Below are 18,128 nucleotides of genomic sequence, written 5' to 3'. Positions count from 1 at the left end.
TCAAAGGTTTGCTAAACTGCTGTTATAAGACTCTTCTTTGATTACTCCCTTGGTAACTCTTCTTGGCTTATAATGCTTTAACAAGCTTATTGTTCTTTTAGAGGTTGGGTGTCAAATGCTGCAGCATAGCCTTTGGCTTTATTTTCTTTTCTTTTGCTCAACATCTTTCCACCACAGACACATGGCTCACTAATTCTTCCTAGGATCATTGATGCCCAGCATCTCTTCGGATCACTAAGTGCTTTGTATCTAAGTTGCTCTTTATTGTGGATTTTCAATTGGCCATCCCAATCAGTTGATCTAAGTGACCGGGTTTCAAAATACCCCTTAGAATTTACTCATCCAAGCAGATCTCAGTACAAGAACACCACAGGCATTTGTCCTAAGGTTCAAGCTATTGGTGTCCAACCTTTATTCTTTGTTTTCTGTCATTTTGGCTTTTTTTTTCTTCCTTTTCTTTCTGTTTTTGTTACCAAGGGTGTTTCATTCTTTATAGGAGTTTTTATGACAGCAAGCTAACTTACAATTGGATGAAAATGATGTTATGCAACACTTATTTCATGAGTTATGCATTTAATCAAACACATATGCCACCACCAACTTCCATTCACACTCATGCAACATTGGATATTTTATTTTTCAATTCAAACCAAACTCTTTTATTTAAGCATATGGGAACTAAGCAATATTTAAAGCTAAGTGATGGATACAAGCATTATGCAAACTTGGCATTTTTCTAGTTAATTATTAACTGACTAAAATGAAAAGCAAAGAACAGAAAATGCATAAAGTAAAGGAAATAAGTGATGGAGGCATATCATGTTTCAGACATGCATCTCCTTATTAGAGACATGAAAGAGGGGGTATGAAAGAACTTTGCCACCTTCTAATGGTCATGGCTGCTGCTTGATTCTCCCTTCTTCTTCTTTCTCTTCCCTGTCTTGGAGTAATCTTGGATCTCTTCTCCAGGACATCTTCTAGCCCAAACAGAATCTATGAGTCCTTTGAGCCCAAAAGTCTCCAATGTGTTAAAGGTTGACTCAGTGTATTGACGAAATTTTGCTTGTTGCTTGGCTAAGAATTCAGGGCATTGCTCAAATGGCTTGATCTCAGGATTGAGTGTTGGCAAATTGTGGGTCAAGTACTCCATCCTTGCTTGCATGTTTTCATCATCTCCATTTTTGTACGTGTCTAACTTCTCCCAAGGTATGATGAACATTCTTCCATTGATATAGGTGTGACTATATTCCGATGCTTTAGCTTGACTGAAATACAGCTTATCATATGATTCCTTGAATTTTTTGTATTGCTCTTTTTGCCCTTCAAGGATCTGTGCTTGAAATTCTTGCTGCTGAGTCATCATTTGTTGTTGCCATCTCTCTTGTTTCTCCTCATTTGATGCTCAAGCTTCTCGTTCTTCTTTTTCTTTCAAGAATTGCTCCATGAATTCAGGATGGGCTCTAGTATTTCTCTTGGCCTCTTGATTTTGCCTTGTCGGCCTGCATAGTTGGTTTTGACCTGTGAGCCTGCATGAGCTGCTGAGATAATTCATCAATTGATCTTTGCAATTGCTCATATCAATGGCATCATAAGCTTGATTTCGTCCTTCCTCTCTTTGTGCTCTCCTTTGTCTAGGAGCTACTACCCTCTTGATCTTCTTCTTCATTATTCCCTCCATGCTCTTCTTAGTAATTCCTTTCCTACTTTCACCTTTGTTGTGTCCTCATCTTCAAAGATTACATTAGCTCTGTTACATAGCCGTAAGATAGTGCTTGGATGTCCAAGACCTTTTGACTTGCTTGTGCTATCGGCCATTTCTTGAATGCTGTCGGCTATGAGTTGTGCAACATTGATCTCACCTCCATGCAAGATGCAGTGTGTCAATAGTGCTCGTTTGATTGTGACCCAAGAGGCATTTCCAGTAGGAAGGATAGATCTCCTCACTATTTCAAACCATCCTTTAGCCACAGGAGTAAGATTTATCCTCCTTATGTGACTTGGAACCCCCTTTGAATCTCTTTCCCAATCTGTATTTTCCATGCATATCCCTTGCAGGATCTCATCAGGATTATTCTCCCGTTGCAATCTATCCTCATAACTAAGCTCTGGATAGGTTATGGTTCTCAACTTGAGAGCTCTTGTGATGGCTGCTGGGCTAAAACTCACTTCAACCCCTCTGACATAGCTTGTGTAAGGAGCACTATTTTGTTTTCTTTGGCAGCATTTGCATAGAACTCCCTGATCATTACTGCACTGATGTCAGTCAGAGGAGCACACAAGAGTTCCCACCTTCTTTCTCTAGTAATCTGCCTCATAATGGGATATTCTCCTTCCCTCAAATCAAAGCCTTTTTCATAGATAACATTCCTTGCCACCATGAACCTATGATACCTCCCTTCATGGAATTGGATCTAAACTTGCGTGCATCAAACTGTGGAGGTTCGGTCACCATAGGTTCTTTCCCGGGCCTTCTTTTTGAGCTGAGGAGGCCATTGAAATTAAAGTGAAAAGAAAGAGGAAGTAAGAGTACAAGAATATGTGTTGTGTTTGGGGTGAACTTTGGTTCGGTTTTAATGTGTGAGGTAAGGGAATTATGTTGGCTTTGGAATTGGAATAGAGTGTAGGTTCATATGAAAGTAGCTTGAATAGGAATGTGGATGCCGTGTTGATGCAGAGGCTATTAATAGGCTATGTTTCCAAACTTTTCAACAAAACCACAATGAATGAATGAGGAGGGGACCGTGAGTGTTCATGAAGGGCTGAGATTGGTTTGTTCATTCAAAGAATGCATGAGATGGACGGCTTGCATGCATGGTTAAGGCTTGACGAGGATCATCCTCCTATTGGCTGCATGCACTTCGGTGTCCAATGTTGCATGCATGCAGATTTTGTTCCCCATGAGCACGTTCTCCTAGGTACATGTGACCTCCCTCACATAGCTCCTCCTAGCCGTGGCCCCTCCTTGTGTTTGTCTTGATTTTTTTCCTACATAAATCAAAACAGCAAGATAAGAATATAATGTATCCGTGGCAAACTTATTTGCAATAATAAAATAGATTGTTTTGGTTTGTTTAATAGTTATTAAAATTTTTTGTGATCAATTGTGTCCCTAAATAAAATATTAAAAGTTGGTGAACACCAAACTTATCTTTTATTAAGGGGACGGCTTAACAATGCAAACCGTTTTCACAATTGATGCATTTTTAAAACAATTTAATGTATGATCCCTTATCTGTATGGTTTTGAGTCCATGCTTGGAAAATGATCCTCTGAACCTTGTTGCATATGCGGACACCAAACTTAGTGTTTGGTCATATGCTTTTTCAAAAGACTTATGCATATGCTCTAAAAGACACTATTCTTCTTTGAATAATGAATTTGGGTGTACCTTAAGGTACACCAAACTTAGAAGTTTGCCATGTGCTTCAAAATGACATATGCATTTACCAGGCATGAAAATTCAAAACCATATTTAGAAGAATCATAGCTTATTAAATAAAGGAGAAGACAGAAGTCCTAAACCATGGGTTGCCTCCCATGAAGCGCTCTTTTATTGTCATTAGCTTGACATTGACCTCCCTTTAAGGTGGTTGATGTTGGTGATGTCTCAATTTGTCACCTCTCACTGTTAGCTTTCTCTGTGTGCTTTGATGCTCAATTTCCATATGCTCAAGAGAGAGAATTTGGTTGACAGTGTAATAATCTTCTGCTCCCTGCTGTTGGTATATTAATTGCACCTTATCACCCTTAGAGAATCCTTCAGTTGGGATTTTCTTGTTCTTTCACCCTTTGTGAGCCTTTTTCTTGCTCTTCACCTTTTTCTTGCTTGTTGATCTTCCTTTCTTGATAGTTACTTGAGTTGTGATGCCTTCCTTCTTGCTGATCACCCCTACTTCCTTGTGAATCCCCTTTTCTTCTTGCATCTGTTTGTTTATCTGTTCCACTTTCTTTTCAGTTGATTGCTTTGGAAGGAGATCATCACTCATTTTGCTTGTTTCTTCATCCCTTTGTGATTCTGGGAAGACTTTCAGAATGATGCTCTCCTCATGCATCCTAAGGGTTAACTCTCCTTGCTCTATGTCCACAATGGCTCTAGCAGTAGCCAAAAATGGTCGACCAAGTATTATGGAGTCATTTCCATTTTCTGAAGAATCCAGGATCACAAAGTCTGCAGGATAGATGAACTTGCCAACCTTAACTAAAAGGTTCTCAATCAGCCCCTTAGGATAGACTATTGATTGATCCACCAATTCCAAAGTCATCTCTGTTGGTTTCACCTCTTCTATGCCAAGCTTTTTCACTAGAGAATATGGGATTAGATTTATGCTTGCTCCTAGATCGCACATCCCTTTGTTAATGAATAGGTTTCCAATAGTGCATGGTAAGAAGAAACCGCCAGGGTCTTCAAGCTTGGGAGGGAGTCCCTTTTTAATGAGGGCACTGCATTCTTCACTGAGCATCACAGTTTCCTTCTCATTCCAATCTCTTTTCTTGTTAATGAGCTCTTTTAAGAACTTGGCATATAAGGGCATCTGCTCCAAAGCCTCTGCCAAGGTATATTGATTTCCAACTTCTTGAAAGTCTCAAGAAATTTGTGGAAGTGCTGGTCCTTTGTTTCCTTGTGAAATCTTTGTGGATAAGGCAGAGGTGGTGTTGAGCTCTTCTCCATAGGTTCCTCCAAGATCTTCTTTTCTTTCTTCAAATTCTGTGGCTTGTTGTCTTCCTCTGTGAGCTTTTCTGGAGCATTCTTGCTTGTCTTGTCTTGGTTGATGGTTTCATCATTCTTTGTTGGCTCGGTGTCATTCTCTATAAGCTTCTTTGTTGCCCCTTGGCTACCATCTGTTAACACTCTTCCACTTCTCAGTTGCACCACCTTGCATTCTTCCTTTGGGTTGGGAATGGTATCACTAGGTAGTGAACTTGATGGTTTCTCAACAGAGATCTTCTTAGAGATTTGTCCAATCTGCCTCTCTAGGTTCTTCATGGAGGCTTCTTGATTTTTGTTTGTCAATTCTTGGCTCTTCATTAGTTTCTCCATGAGTAGCTCTAGATTGGTGATTCTCTATGAATCTTGTGTGATGGGTTGGTTTGGGGTGTTGATGGATAAAGATAAGTGTTTTGGTTAGTTGGGTGGTTATTGGGTGGGTATTGGTTAGAATTTGGGTAGTTGTTTTGTGGTTTTCTATATGAGTTTTGGTTAGTGTTTGGCTGGGGGTTGTGGTTTGTGTTTTTCCAATTGTTTTGGCCTGTGTTTCTTTGCCATGGTTGTTGGTTTTGAGCATGGTTATCTCCCCATCTGAGGTTGGGATGGTTCTTCCAAGATGGATTGTAGGTATCACCATAAACTTCATTTGTTCCAGGATTTTGGTTATGCATGTATTGGACTTGCTCTTGTTGTTGCTCTTCTTGAGTTTCTTCATTTTGCACCCAAGTGGTTGGAGGTTGGCTTGTGGTGCTCACTGCTGCCACTTGCAAACCATCAATTCTCTTAGCCATTTGTTCAAATTGTTGTTGAATCTGCTGCTGCATCATCTTGTTTTGAGCTAAGATTGAATCAACTCCTTCCAACTCCATGACTCCTCTTCTCTGTGATGGTTGGCGTTGTCTTTGATGAGCAAAGAAATATTGGTTGTTGGCCACCATATCAATGAGATTTTGAGCTTCCTCTGTGGTCTTCATGAGTTGTAGAGAGCCTCCTGCAGAATGATCAAGGGCTTCTTGAGCTTTAAGAGTGAGTCCCTCATAGAAGTTTTGCAACTTATCCCACTCAGTGAACATCTCTGGTGGGCATTTCCTCAATAGAGCTTTATATCTTTCCCATGCTTCATATAAGCTCTCGGCCTCCAATTGAGTGAATGTTTGAACCTCTGTCTTCAACCTTAGGACTCTTTGAGGGGGGTAGAATTTGGCAAGAAACTTGCTCACTAAGTCATCCCAAGTGTTGATGCTTTCTTTTGGAAAGGTTTCTAGCCATTGAGTTGCTTTATCCCTGAGAGAGAATGGAAGAGCAGCAACTTGTAGCTATCAGGAGGTACACCATTTGTCTTTACTGTGTCACATATTCTCAAGAAAGTGGACAAATGTTGGTTTGGATCCTCCAAAGGCCCTCCTCCAAAAGAACAATTGTTTTGCACCAGAGTGATGAGTTGTGGCTTGAGTTCAAAGTTGTTTGCATTGACATTGGGAGGAAGAATGCTACTCCCACAATGCTTGGCATTTGCAAATGTGTATGAAGCCAAAACTCTTCTCTGTTGTTGATTATTGTTGGTTCCTTCTCCTCCTGGTTGATTGGTATCTCCTTCCATGTCTTGGAATTCCTCCTCAGATTATTCTTCTTCTCCAACAATGTACTTCCCTCTTTCAGCTCTTCTTATTCTCCGAAGAGTCCTTGGATCAATTTCAGAGATGATAGGAGAGGATCTCCCTATACCTGACATACAAACACACAGCAATAAACACACAAACCCAGAAAGCTAATGCAACTTCAATCTATAGCTAGAATGAAGGTTTAGTTAGTTTAAGCAAAAATTCAAACAGTTAGTGTGTTAGTGAGAATTAGAATAACAGAAAAGAAAACGTGCTTAATCTAGACCTCCACTTCACTTAGTCATTGTCAATCTATTTCAATCCCCGGCAACGGCGCCAAAAACTTGATGTGTGGAAAATGATCCAACACAAAACTCACCGGCAAGTGTACCGGGTCGCATCAAGTAATAATAACTCACATGAGTGAGGTCGATCCCACAGGGATTGAAGGACTGAGCAATTTTAGTTTAGTGGGTGATTTAGTCAAGCGAATCAAGTTTTGGTTGAGTGATTTGTGTTTAACAGAAATTAAATGACAGTAAATGTAAAGGGGGAAGGGATAAGTGCAGTAAATTGAAGAACAGAATTGTAAATGTGCAGAATCTTAAAGAGCAAGAAAGTAAATGACTGAAACTTAAAGTGCAAGAAACTTAAATTGCAGTAACTTAAATGGCAAGAAAGATAAATTGCTAGAAAGTAAAAGGGAATTGAGGAATGGGATTGTAAGATCTAAACAAAGAAGAAGTAAATTGCAGTAAATGGTTGAGCAGAAAGTAAATCAGAAACAAGTAGCATTCAAACAGAATTTAAATAAAATGTAGCAGAGGTTCACAAAAGAACCAAAAGTGAAATTGTGATCTCAGGATTCCAAGGGCTTAGGTAGCAGATCCTAAAACCCAATTTCCTTCCCAGATCTGAATTAACTAAGCAATTAACAAAAAAAAAATTAAAGATGAAGCAATAGAAGAACAGATTTGGAATTCAATTATGCAGAAAACAAAATGCCAAGAGCTTGAATGGGAATTGGGACAGAATTTCCCCAATTTCACACACCCAAGACTCAGAAAAGGAGGAGTAGAATTGCCCAAAGGAAATGAGGAAGGAGATCATTCAATTCTCCCTTGATCCTCTTAGTTCTCGGACAAGTCTCTCAAGAAAGCTCAAAGACAAAGGAAATTCAAAAGCTCTCCAAAATAAGAGTAAAAATTCAAAGCTCAAAGTAAAGGTAGCTAAAGGTCCTAATTACATCAAACTAACTCCTATTTATACACTTTCTATCCTTGGATAATGGGATTTGGATGGGCTTTTGAATTGGTGAAGAATTGAGTTCAAAAGAAATTTTAATTTGAATTTTGGCCCAAAAAGATTCACTCCCAGGAGGCTGCCCTGCCCTTGTGGAGGGCAGGGCAAAAAAATGAGGCTTGGTGCTAGCAATTGGTGCGGCCATGTTGCGTGTTGGTGCGAGTTGGTGCGCGTCTGGCACGAGTTTGGTGCGCCAGAGGCTGCCCTGCCCGCGCCAAGGGCAGGGCGGGAAAGTTTGGTGCGCCAGGGACGAGGTGTGCGTGCGGATGGTGCTGCCAGGGGGCGTTGTGCGTGCGAATGGTGCTGCCAGGGGGCGTTGTGCGTGCGATTGGTGCTGAACGCTGCCCTGCCCGCGCCAAGGGCAGGGCAGGCAAGCTTTGGTGCGCCAGGGAAGGAACGCGCGCGTCAGATGCTGCCAGGACGAGATTTTGGTGCGCCAGGAAGCAAAGTTGGTGCGCCAGATTTCAAAATTGGTGCGCCTAGTTCAATTGCTGCCCTGCCCGCGCCAAGGGCAGGGCAGGGTCCTTCCTTCACGTCTCGGGTTCGAACCTGGGAGAGTGCAAACACGCTTTTTTATTTTTTTGGCTTCTTGGCACGGTAGTGGGTCTCAAGGCTTGGCTTCCTCATGGTCCCTTGTTCGAGCCTTGTAGCATGCATGGGTAGCCTTTTTTCTTGATTTCTTTCCTTGAGGTGCCCGATTCTGCTCTCCACAAGGGCAGGGCAGAATTTGCTTTCTCTGGGTTCTAAGGCACATTTTGTGCTCTGCCCTTGGAGTGGGCAGGGCAGAGTTGCCTATGCTTGCTTGGTCACCTAATGCTGCCCTCCTAGAGGGCATTCTGCCCTTGTGGAGGGCAATGTTGCTTCCCCATTGTGATGCGGCACGCTTCTCTCCTCTTTGGCCACGCTTTCCTTTTCTTGTGTCACGCTTCTTAGGCCACGCTTTTCATTTTCTTTTCTTTTCTTCACCTATAATAAACCAAACAACCACTCAAAGTATCACTAAATTCAAGAGGCTTATAAATCAATTAAAATGCAATTAAAATTAGCTCAAACCTCAATGATTAACATTAAATTCATGGTGGTTGCTTGATTTAAAGAAGTTATGCATTTTCACTCCAAATCACTTACTTAGGATGCAAGAAAGTGCATAAATGCTAACAAAACAAGTGAAATTAGCTTGAAAAATGGGTATATGATGACTTGTCATCAATAGTGTTGTGGTTTAGGATTTAGGCTTTAGGGTTTAGGGTTTAGTCTTTAGGGTTTAGGGTTTAGCATTTACGGTTTAGTGTTTAGGGTTTAGGCTTTAAGGTTTGTGGTTTAGGGTTTAGGGTGTAGGTTTTAAGGTTTAGGGTTTATGGTTTGGGGTTGAGGGTTTATGGTTTACGGCTTAGGCTTTAGTGTTTGTGGTTAGGGTTTAGGGTGTAGGGTTTAGGGTTTAGGGTCTATGGTTTGGGGGTGAGCATTTAGGGTTTAGGATTTAGGGTTTAGGGTTTTGAGTTTAGGCTTTAGGGTTTGTGGTTTATGGTGTAGGGTTTAGGGCTTAGGGATTATGGTTTGGTGTTGAAGGTTTATGGTTTCGGGTTTAGGGTTTAGGGTGTAGGGTTTATGGTTTAGTGTTTAGGGTTTATAGTTTAGGGTTTAGACTTTTGGGTTTGTGGTCTATTGTTTAGAGTGTAAGGTTTAGGGTTTAGGGGTTATGGTTTGGGTTGTGGGTTTATGGTTTAGGCTTTAGGCTTTAGGATTTATGGTTTAGGGTTTAGAGTTTAGAGTTTATGGTTTGGGGTTGAGGGTTTATGGTTTGGGTTTATAGTTCAGGGTTTATGTTTTAGTATTTGTGGTTTAGGGTTTAGGGTTTAGGTTTTAGTGTTTGTGCTTTAGGGTTTAGGCAGTATGGTTTAGGGTTTAGGCATTAGGTTTTGGGGTTTAGGAATTAGGGTCTAGCGTTTAGGGTTTAGGTTTTATTGTTTAGTGTTTTGGCTTTGTGTTTAGGGTTTAGGGTTTAGAATTAATAGTTTACAGTTTCGTCTTTAGGGTTTGTGGTTTATGGTTTAAGTTGTTGGGGTTAGGGTTTAGGGTTTATGGTTTGGGGTTGATGGTTTACGGTTTAGGCTTTAGGCTTTAAGGTTTGACGTTTAGGGTTCAGGGTGTTGGGTTTATGGTTTAGTGTTTATAGTTTACAGATTAGGCTTTAGTGTTTGTGGATTAGGGTTTAGGGTTTAGGGTTTAGGGTTTTTTCTTTAGGGTTTGGAGTTTAAGCTTTAGGGTTCAGGGTTTAGGGTTAAGAATTTACGGTCTAGTTTTTTGGCTTTAAGGTTTAGGGTTTAAAGGATAGGGTTTAAGGTTTAGGGTTTATGCTTTAGGATTTGTGGTTTAGGGTTTAGGGTGTAAGGTTTGTGGTTTAGGGTTTATGGTTTGGGGTTGAGGGTTTATGGTTTAGGGTTAAGGATTTGGGGTTTGTGGTTTAGGATTTAGGGTATAGGGTATAGGGTTTAGGGTTTATAGTTTCGGGTTTAGGCTTTAGTGTTTGTGGTTTATAATTTTGGGTTTTGGGTTTAAGGTTTAGGGTTTATGGTTTAAGGTTTATGGTTTGTGGTTTAGGGTTTAGGGTTTATGGGTTGGTGTTGAGGGTTTATGGTTTAGGGGTTAGGGTTTATAGTTTACGGTTTAGGCTTTAGGGTTAGTGGTTTATTTGTTAAGGTGTAGGGTTAAGGGTTTAGGGTTTATGGATTGGGGTTGAATGTTTATGGTTTAGGCTTTAGGCTTCAAGGTTTGTGATTTAGGCTTTAGCGTGTAAGGTTTAGGGTTTAGGGTTTATGGTTTGGTGTTGAGTGTTTGTGGTTTAGGGTTTATGGTTTATAGTTTAGGGTTTAGTGTTTGTGGTTTAGGGTTTAGGGTTTAGGTTTGGGGTTTAGTCTTTAGGGTTTAAGGTTTAGGGTTTATGGTTTGGGGCTTAGCCTGTATTGTTTATGGTTTAGGGTTTAAGGTTTATGGTTTAGAGTTTAGGGTGTATGATTTAGGGTTTAGGGTTTATGTGTTGGTGTTGAGGGTTTAAGGTTTATAATTTAGGGTTTAGGCTTTAGGGTTTATGGCTTATGGTTTAGGGTGTAAGGTTGAGGGTTTAGGGTTTATAGTTTAGGGTTGAGGGTTTTTGGTTTAGGCTTTAGGGTTTAGGGTTTAGGGTTTAAAGTTTGGAGTTGAGGGATTAGGGTTTATGGCTTAGGGGTTATTGTTTAGGGTTTAGGCTATAGTGTTTGTGGTTTAGGATTCAGGCTTTAGGGCTTATGGTTTAGTCTTTAGGGTTTAGGCTTTAGGGTTTGGGGTTTAGCCTTTACGGTTTAGTGTTTAGGGTTTATGCTTTGAGATTTGTGGTTTACGGTTTAGGGTGTAGGTTTTAAGGTATAGGGTTTATGGTTTGGGGTTTAGGGTTTATGGTTTATGGCTTAGGCTATAGGGTTTGTGGGTAGGGTTTAGGGTGTATGGTTTAGGGTTTAGGGTCTATGGTTTAGGGGTGAACGTTTAGGGTTTATGATTTAGGGTTTAGGGTGTAGAGTTTAGGCTTTAGGGTTTGTGGTTTATGGTGTAGGGTTTAGTGTTTAGGGGTTATGGTTTGGTGTTGAAGGTTTATGGTGTAGGGTTCAAGGTTTGTGGTTTAGGGTTTAGGGTGTAGGGTTTATGGTTTAGGGTTTAGGATTTATAGTTTAGGGTTTAGACTTTTTGGTTTGTGGTGTATGGTTTAGAGTTTAAGGTTTAGGTTTTAGGGGTTATGGTTTGGGGTTGAGGGTTTATGGTTTAGGCTTTAGGCTTCAGGGTTGGTGGTTTAGGGTTTAGGGTTTGGAGTTTATGGTTTGGGATTGAGGGTTTATGGTTTAGGTTTATAGTTTAGGGTTTATGTTGTAGTGTTTGTGGTTTAGTGTTTAGGGTTTATGCTTTAGTGTTTGCGCTGTTTAGGCGGTATGGTTTAGTGTTTAGGCATTAGGTTTTTGGGTTTAGGAATTAGGGTTTTGTATTTAGGGTTTAGGGTTTATTGTTTAGTGTTTTGGCTTTGGGTTTAGTGTTTAGGGTTTAGGATTTTTATTTATGGTTTAGTCTTTAGGGTTTGTGGTTTATGGTTTATGGTGTTGGGGTTAGGGTTTAGGGTTTATGGTTTGGGGTTGAGGGTTTATGGTTTAGGCTTTAGGCTTTAGGGTTTGACGTTTAGGGTTCAGGGTGTAGGCTTTATGGTTTGGGGTTGAGGGCTTATGGTTTAGGGTTTATAGTTTACGGTTTAGGCTTTAGTGTTTGTGGATTAGGGTTTAGGCTTTAGGGTTTTGGCTTTAGGGTTTGGAGTTTAGGCTTTAGGGTTTAGGGTTAAGAATCTACGGTCTAGTGTTTGGGCTTTAGGGTTTAGGGTTTAAGGTATAAGGTTTAGGATTTAGGGTTTATGCTTTAGGATTTGTGGTTTATGGTTTAGGGTGTAAGGTTTATGGTTTAAGGTTTATGGTTTGGGGTTTAGGGTTTTTGGTTTAGGGTTTAAGATTTTGGCTTTGTGGTTTAGGGTTTAGGGTGTAGGGTTTAGGGTTTAGGGTTTAGGGTTTATGGTTTATGGTTTGGGGTTAATGGTTTAAGGTTTAGGGTTTAGGGTTTATAGTTTTGGGTTTAGGCTTTTGGGTTTGTGGTTTATAGTTTAGGGTTTATGGTTTATGGTTTAGGGTTTATGGTTTGGGGTTGAGGGTTTATGATTTAGGGTTTAGGGTTTGTGGTTTAGGGTTTAGGGTTTGTATTTTAGGTTTTAGGGTGTAGGGTATAGGCTTTAGGGTTTACGGTTTGGGTTTTAGAGTTTATGGTTTAGGGTTTATAGTTTACGGTTTAGCCTTTAGGCCTTAGGTTTTAGGCTTTAGGGTTTGGAGTTTTGGCTGTTTTTGTTTTAGGGTTTAGGGTTAAGGATTTATGGTTTAGTGTTTGGGCTTTTGGGTTAAGGGTTTAGGTTTTAGGGTTTAGGATTTAGGGTTTAGGATTTAGGATTTAGGATTTAGGCTTTTGGATTGGTGGTTAAGGGTTTAGGGTGTAGGGTTTAGGGTTTAGGATTTATGCCTTGGGGTTGAGGGTTTTTGGTTTGGGGTTTAGGGTTTATGGTTTCGGGTTTAGGCTTTACGGTTTGTGGTTTATAGTTTAAGATTTTTGGTTCAAGGTTTAGGGTTTATGGTTTGGGGTTGAGGGTTTATGGTTTAGGGTTTTGGGTTTGTGGTTTAGGGTTTAGGGTGTAGGGTTTATGGGTTGGTATTGAGGGTTTAGGGTTTAGGGTTTATAGTTTTAGGTTTATGCTTTAGTGTTTTTGGTTTAGGGTTTAGGCTTTAGGGTTTAATGTTTAGTCTTTAGGGTTTAGGGTTTAGGCTTTATGGTTTGGAGTTTGGCCTTTACGGTTTAGGGTTTAGGCTTTAAGGTTTGTGGTTTAGAGTTTAGAGTGTAGGCTTTAGGGATTAGGGTTTAGGGTTTATGGTTTGGGGTTGAGGGTTTATGGTTTAGTGCTTGGGCTTTAGGGTTTGTTGTTAGGGTTTAGGGTGTATAGTTTAGTGTTTAGGGTCTATAATTTGTGGTTGATGGTTTAGGGTTTAGTATTTTGGGTTTAGGCTTTATGGCTTGTGGTTTATGGTGTAGGGTTAAGGGTTTATGGTTTATGGTTTGGCGTTGAGGATTTATGGTTGAGTGTTTAGGGTTTGTGGTTTAGGGTGTAATGTTTAGGGTTTAGGATTTAGGGTTTATGGTGTGGTGTTGAGGGTTTATGGTTTAGTGTTTAGGGTTTATAGTTTAGGATTTAGGCTTTAGACACTACAAGAAAATAAGCTTTCTGTCACGCTTTAAAAGCGTGCCGAAAAGTGCAAAAAACGTGCCGATAGCTTTTTGCCACGCTTTTTGAACTTTCGGCACGCTTTTGAAAGGGTCACATCTGCCAGCGTGCCGATTGCTCTATCGCCACACTTTTGTGGTTCTATTGGCACGATTTTTTTGTTGGCTCGCTTTCATTTCTTGCCACGCTTAAAAGCTTAGCCATAGATCTTAACCTATAGGTACGCTTAAAAAGCGTACCAAAAAGTGCACATATCGCCACGCTTTTAAAACGTCCTAGAATGTTTGTTTTGGATACTCTTTAAAAACGTGCCGATAGAGAAAGATATGGCTACACTTTAAAGCGTGGCGATAGCCAGTTATATGGCCACACTTTAAAAGCATCGCAATAGCTTTATAAAATTAAAAAAAATCCTTTTTGTTATTTTTACCTACAAAATATAAATTTTCAAACCTTTTTTATTACTAAACCTACAAATATAGCATGCAACTTTCAGTACAACATAAATTAAACAATAATTAGTGACAATTTTTGCGATAATTGTTTTATACATTAAAAAACTAATACTCAAATACAAAATAAATCTTGAGTTCGAATTCCAAAACTAAAAATTGAAAAAAAATACAGAAACAATACAACTTAAGCTTAGTCTCATTACAATTAGTAGCAAGGTTTTCAACTTCAGCCAGAATCCTGCAAAACCATTCAATTATACTGCATAAATATAAGCTCAGTCTCATTAATTACGAGTAAATTTTTCAACACAAGCTCCTGAGCTAATGAGCATTCACTTAAACAAGGAGAGAACAGAGATATAGTTCTTTGTTCATCTTTTAATGCATGCATTTATACATTTATTTTCTACTTGAAACCAATTCTGGAATAAGAAAGATGATCATTCCCATTCAATAAAGTGAATTTACTTGCCAAGCATACTAGAGAGCAATTTAACATCAGAAAAAAGGGATCAACTAGTATACTTCAAATAATAAATGTATTTAAAGCAGTTCATAAACTAATGTGACCAAAAGGATATATATCAAGTTTGACAAAAAGTGTTAAGACATACATGGCAAAGTCCTCCGGCTTCTTGCTGAGAACAAAAGGATCATAACCATAGTTGCATCAACAAATATCAAAGAAAATTTAAGCAAAACAAGTCAAAGTTTCACAATGTTTAGGATTCAAAGGGAACTAGCTACAGAAGAATCCACATACTCTCTAGGCACTTCTCCAGTCAAGTATGGTGGGATCTTGGATTGGTCCAAGAGACCCTCTGGCAAGAAGATCCTTCTGTCAGGACCTATCACCAAATGGAAGCAATGATCAGAAACTAGTTTCCTACCTTGAATTGTACAACTAGAGTATATAAAAAAACTTTGTTAGTTCATTACAAGAACTTAATTAGGACTAATTAGGAGATTATAGGCTATAGTAATAAGTTACCCTCCTCTTACTGCTAAGTCAAACTTTGTTAGTTCCTTCTCTTCCTTTCTCGGTTACCATATTTCAACAAATTACATTGTCAAAAGAGCACAACCATGTCTATACTCTATGGACTTGTTAGCTACTTTGGTTCTCTCAGTTTATTTGCATATTCTATACTGAATTTCCGCTTAAAGAATACTTATAATTTAATAAAAAGTAGTTCATGTAGAAGTTTTTCTAGTAACTAGATTAGATATGGTAAAGAACAAAAGAAAGAAAGGATGTGAAGATAGGAGCAACCACTTACCATACCACTTGGCGAGTTCATCATTGGCAGGAGTGACAGTAGTAGCGGCTTTCTTTGAAGGAGGAGGTTGTGCTGCCTTCTTCTTACCAAAGAGAGCCACAGTCTCGAAGGTGGCAGGGCTAGAAGCTGATGGTGCTGACCTTGTTGCACCACTCAACTTGATGGGGTTTCCAAGCATCTCTGACACCCCAATTAAAGCCATGTTCTAACCTCAATATCTTCTGGACCTCTTTTGGCAGATGTGTGATCTGAGTCTCATCAAACTATACATGCATGACTTGGTTTGTCAGCTCATAAATGTGTGCTAAAGGGAGATATGATATATAACTGAAAATAAAAAGGAATCCAGAGAAAGAACATTTAGAATATTTTATGAGCCAAAATATGACAATAATACTACTGGACAATATGACGTAGGCATTCAAAATGAACTCACACATCAGAAGGGCCAAATTTTTCATCCATAGTGGTCCCAGCAACATTTTCAATGAAGTTTGCATGGGTCAAGACAGCCCCCTGAAGAGAATCCGTTTAGCAGAAGGATAAATGAAGAATGTTCTATAAAGTGACCATTACCAAGGAAAGCATTTCATGCACACAACATCCAAGGCAGAAAAAGGCAAGTGGTAACAAGTACTTAGCAATGAAATCATAAATGATGCTTCTTGAATAAATAAAATTATAAATCATTAGCAACTACAGATGGTGGTAAGAAACTACAATCACCATGTTAGTGCAAAGAAAAAAATAGTAAAAAGAAATATTTTGTGTTTCTTTTATAAAATAGAAAATAATAAAAAGAAAAGGGAGAGCAAGCTCCTGGAAATGCACGTACCAGTGGTTAGGTAATAATATATGCCAAGTATTGAAATAAATAATTGAGGTTCATGACTATATTATAGAATTAACCTTTGGAATTCCATAATAAATTAGACCAGAGCCTATAGCTGACCGTGCAGTACCTGCTTCTCCAAAAGTCATCCACTTGTACCTTGACAGTGGAATAAGAGTGGAAATGATGAGAAGTTCATAAATAAGTTTTATTATAAAAAGAAAAGAAGGACAAGAAAGCATAATGGATAAATAATTGAGCTGCTTACTCCCCAACTGTTCCATCAACACGGTTTCGGGTTCCCAGATACTTATAGTCTCGAAAAGTGTCAACTAAATGCCTATGATTGAACATTTCGATAAAATCCTTTTGGAAAGCCATTATAACTAACAATTTCAGATAAGATACGAAATAAAAAGTAAAAAATAAAAAAAGGAGTTCTAATAGCACAGCTGCAGTAACAAGAAGGATAATGAGATCTGATAACAATTAAGTTATGAAGAGTTACTGACCTCTGCAGGGTAGAATAAATGCAACTTCACAAGTAGAGAAGTGAATAAGCCTCTTGTTATTCTCAGAGTAGTACTTCACCTGAAACAGAAACAACACATCAAAAATCAAAATCACACATCCCATTAAGCTCCAACATGAATATTTGGCCTTTAATTATTTACAATTTGACCTAATCACACGAAGAACACGTACCAAAGGGAGAGCATTGGTGAAGTTGCTGTAAATTGTGTCAAGATAAGAAAAAAAAGTATGTATTTAGCTAGATTCATACTGAAAAGTCAAAAGGCAAAAAAAAAACCAATGCTCATGGAAAAACCTTTTTTTCTCAAATCTTTTTTTTCTATTTCTCTCGCCGGAGACTCAGATTCTATTGGAAAAACCAATGCTAACAACAGCTACCATTTTTGTTTGAAGAAAACTTAACCCAACACACAAAACAACCTTATTTTGAGGGCTGGCATCTATAACTTTGAGGGACTTGTATAACTCTCGAAGCTGCTCACTCCGCTGCAACCCTATCTGATCAGAATTGAGTTCCACTCCTTGTCTTGTCTTCCTTGTCTTAATGTCTCTATTGTAATATCCTTCCCCCCAACTCAACACCCTACTAAATGGGCACCATGAATAGAAAGAAATTGATTTTGAATAGCAGTATTATTGAATTGTGGTGTTGTTTAAGAAGCTATTGTATTGAGTTGTTCATATTAGAGAAGAAGAAGAAACAAGTCATGATGTGTTTCGTCATATGAAGTCCATTGAGGTATTTTCACAAATAACACATATTCAAGAAACAGAAAATGAAAAAAAAATCACAAAACAGAACTGAAATTCAAGGAAACAGTTAGTTAGAAGTTGGTACCTGAGTTGGGTAGATGAAGTAGACCAGAATATTGCATAGCTCCACTAGATGCTTCTCACAAACAAAGCAATCTGTTCTTTGAAGTTTTCCAGCAACATTTCCTTGTTCTTTGGGTTCAGGAAAATAACCTTTCAGCTTGAATCATACTTGATTCTCCCCATGAAACCTAAAAAATGAATTAAGCAAACTCTTAAAAATTTGGACTAGAAAACACATTAGTATACCAGACAGCAGCTGATAGAATTTATATATTTATCGATTTTACAAAGGGCATTTGTGAAGAATACAAAAATAGAAGAATTTTTATAGGAAAGATAAAATCTAAGTTTCCAATGGCATTAAATACATAGAAGTTCACTTTCTCTATAAAATCATTTCCCTTTTGTATTAGTAAAACTCTCTCTATACTAAATCATATCTGCAGAGAACACATTAGGATAAAAAGTAAAAACATATATCCAGGCCCCAAAAAAATGAGTATGGACAGAGGATACTTATTTGATTCAGGTCAAATGCTTAGCTTCCTACCATCAGATTATTGCAAAATTACAGCATTTAAGCTAGGAAATAATTTTCTTTTGATGAAATGCAAACCGCAGTACATAAGCCTATTACATGTCTTGAAGGTTGAAAGTTTGAAACTTCTTTGATGGAGCTGCCTGTAATTGAAACTTTTATCTAACTATTCAATTCCATTAGACAAAAATCAAATACAAAAACGAAAACAAATTGAGCACTCACATAGTTGCATAGA

The 18,128-nt window shown here is 38.7% G+C and overlaps 1 protein-coding gene and 1 long non-coding RNA gene across 2 annotated transcripts; both read right to left on the bottom strand.

Annotated features, from left to right (window-relative positions):
- Positions 1–14,605: 14,605 nt before the first annotated feature.
- LOC112717527 (chlorophyll a-b binding protein CP26, chloroplastic-like) lies at positions 14,606–15,357 on the bottom strand. Its single transcript, XM_029289389.2, has 2 exons — positions 15,171–15,357; positions 14,606–14,738 (listed from the first exon to the last, which is right to left on the bottom strand). The coding sequence occupies exons 1-2, from the start codon at positions 15,346–15,348 to the stop codon at positions 14,620–14,622; spliced, it is 297 nt and encodes a 98-aa protein (XP_029145222.2). The 5' UTR covers positions 15,349–15,357; the 3' UTR covers positions 14,606–14,619.
- Positions 15,358–15,429: 72 nt separating this feature from the next.
- Positions 15,430–16,620, bottom strand: LOC140175488 (uncharacterized). The gene is made up of 3 exons (XR_011866302.1): positions 16,271–16,620; positions 15,607–16,161; positions 15,430–15,497 (listed from the first exon to the last, which is right to left on the bottom strand). It is a non-coding gene; the product is annotated as an uncharacterized lncRNA (long non-coding RNA).
- Between the last annotated feature and the right edge of the window lie 1,508 nt (positions 16,621–18,128).

Source organism: Arachis hypogaea, chromosome 10 (genome assembly GCF_003086295.3).
Source record: "Arachis hypogaea cultivar Tifrunner chromosome 10, arahy.Tifrunner.gnm2.J5K5, whole genome shotgun sequence".
NCBI lineage: Eukaryota > Viridiplantae > Streptophyta > Magnoliopsida > Fabales > Fabaceae > Arachis > Arachis hypogaea.
Note: the sequence above shows the minus strand (reverse complement) of the source record. Positions and strands in the feature narration are given on the sequence as shown.

Bases quoted from the DNA above. Each gene is read 5' to 3' on its own strand.
- LOC112717527 (XM_029289389.2), bottom strand. From the start codon at position 15,348: ATGCTTGGAAACCCCATCAAGTTGAGTGGTGCAACAAGGTCAGCACCA. The intron at 14,739-15,170 runs GTAAGTGGTTGC...ATTTGGTGATAG, and splicing joins TGAACTCGCCAAGTGGTATG to GTCCTGACAGAAGGATCTTC.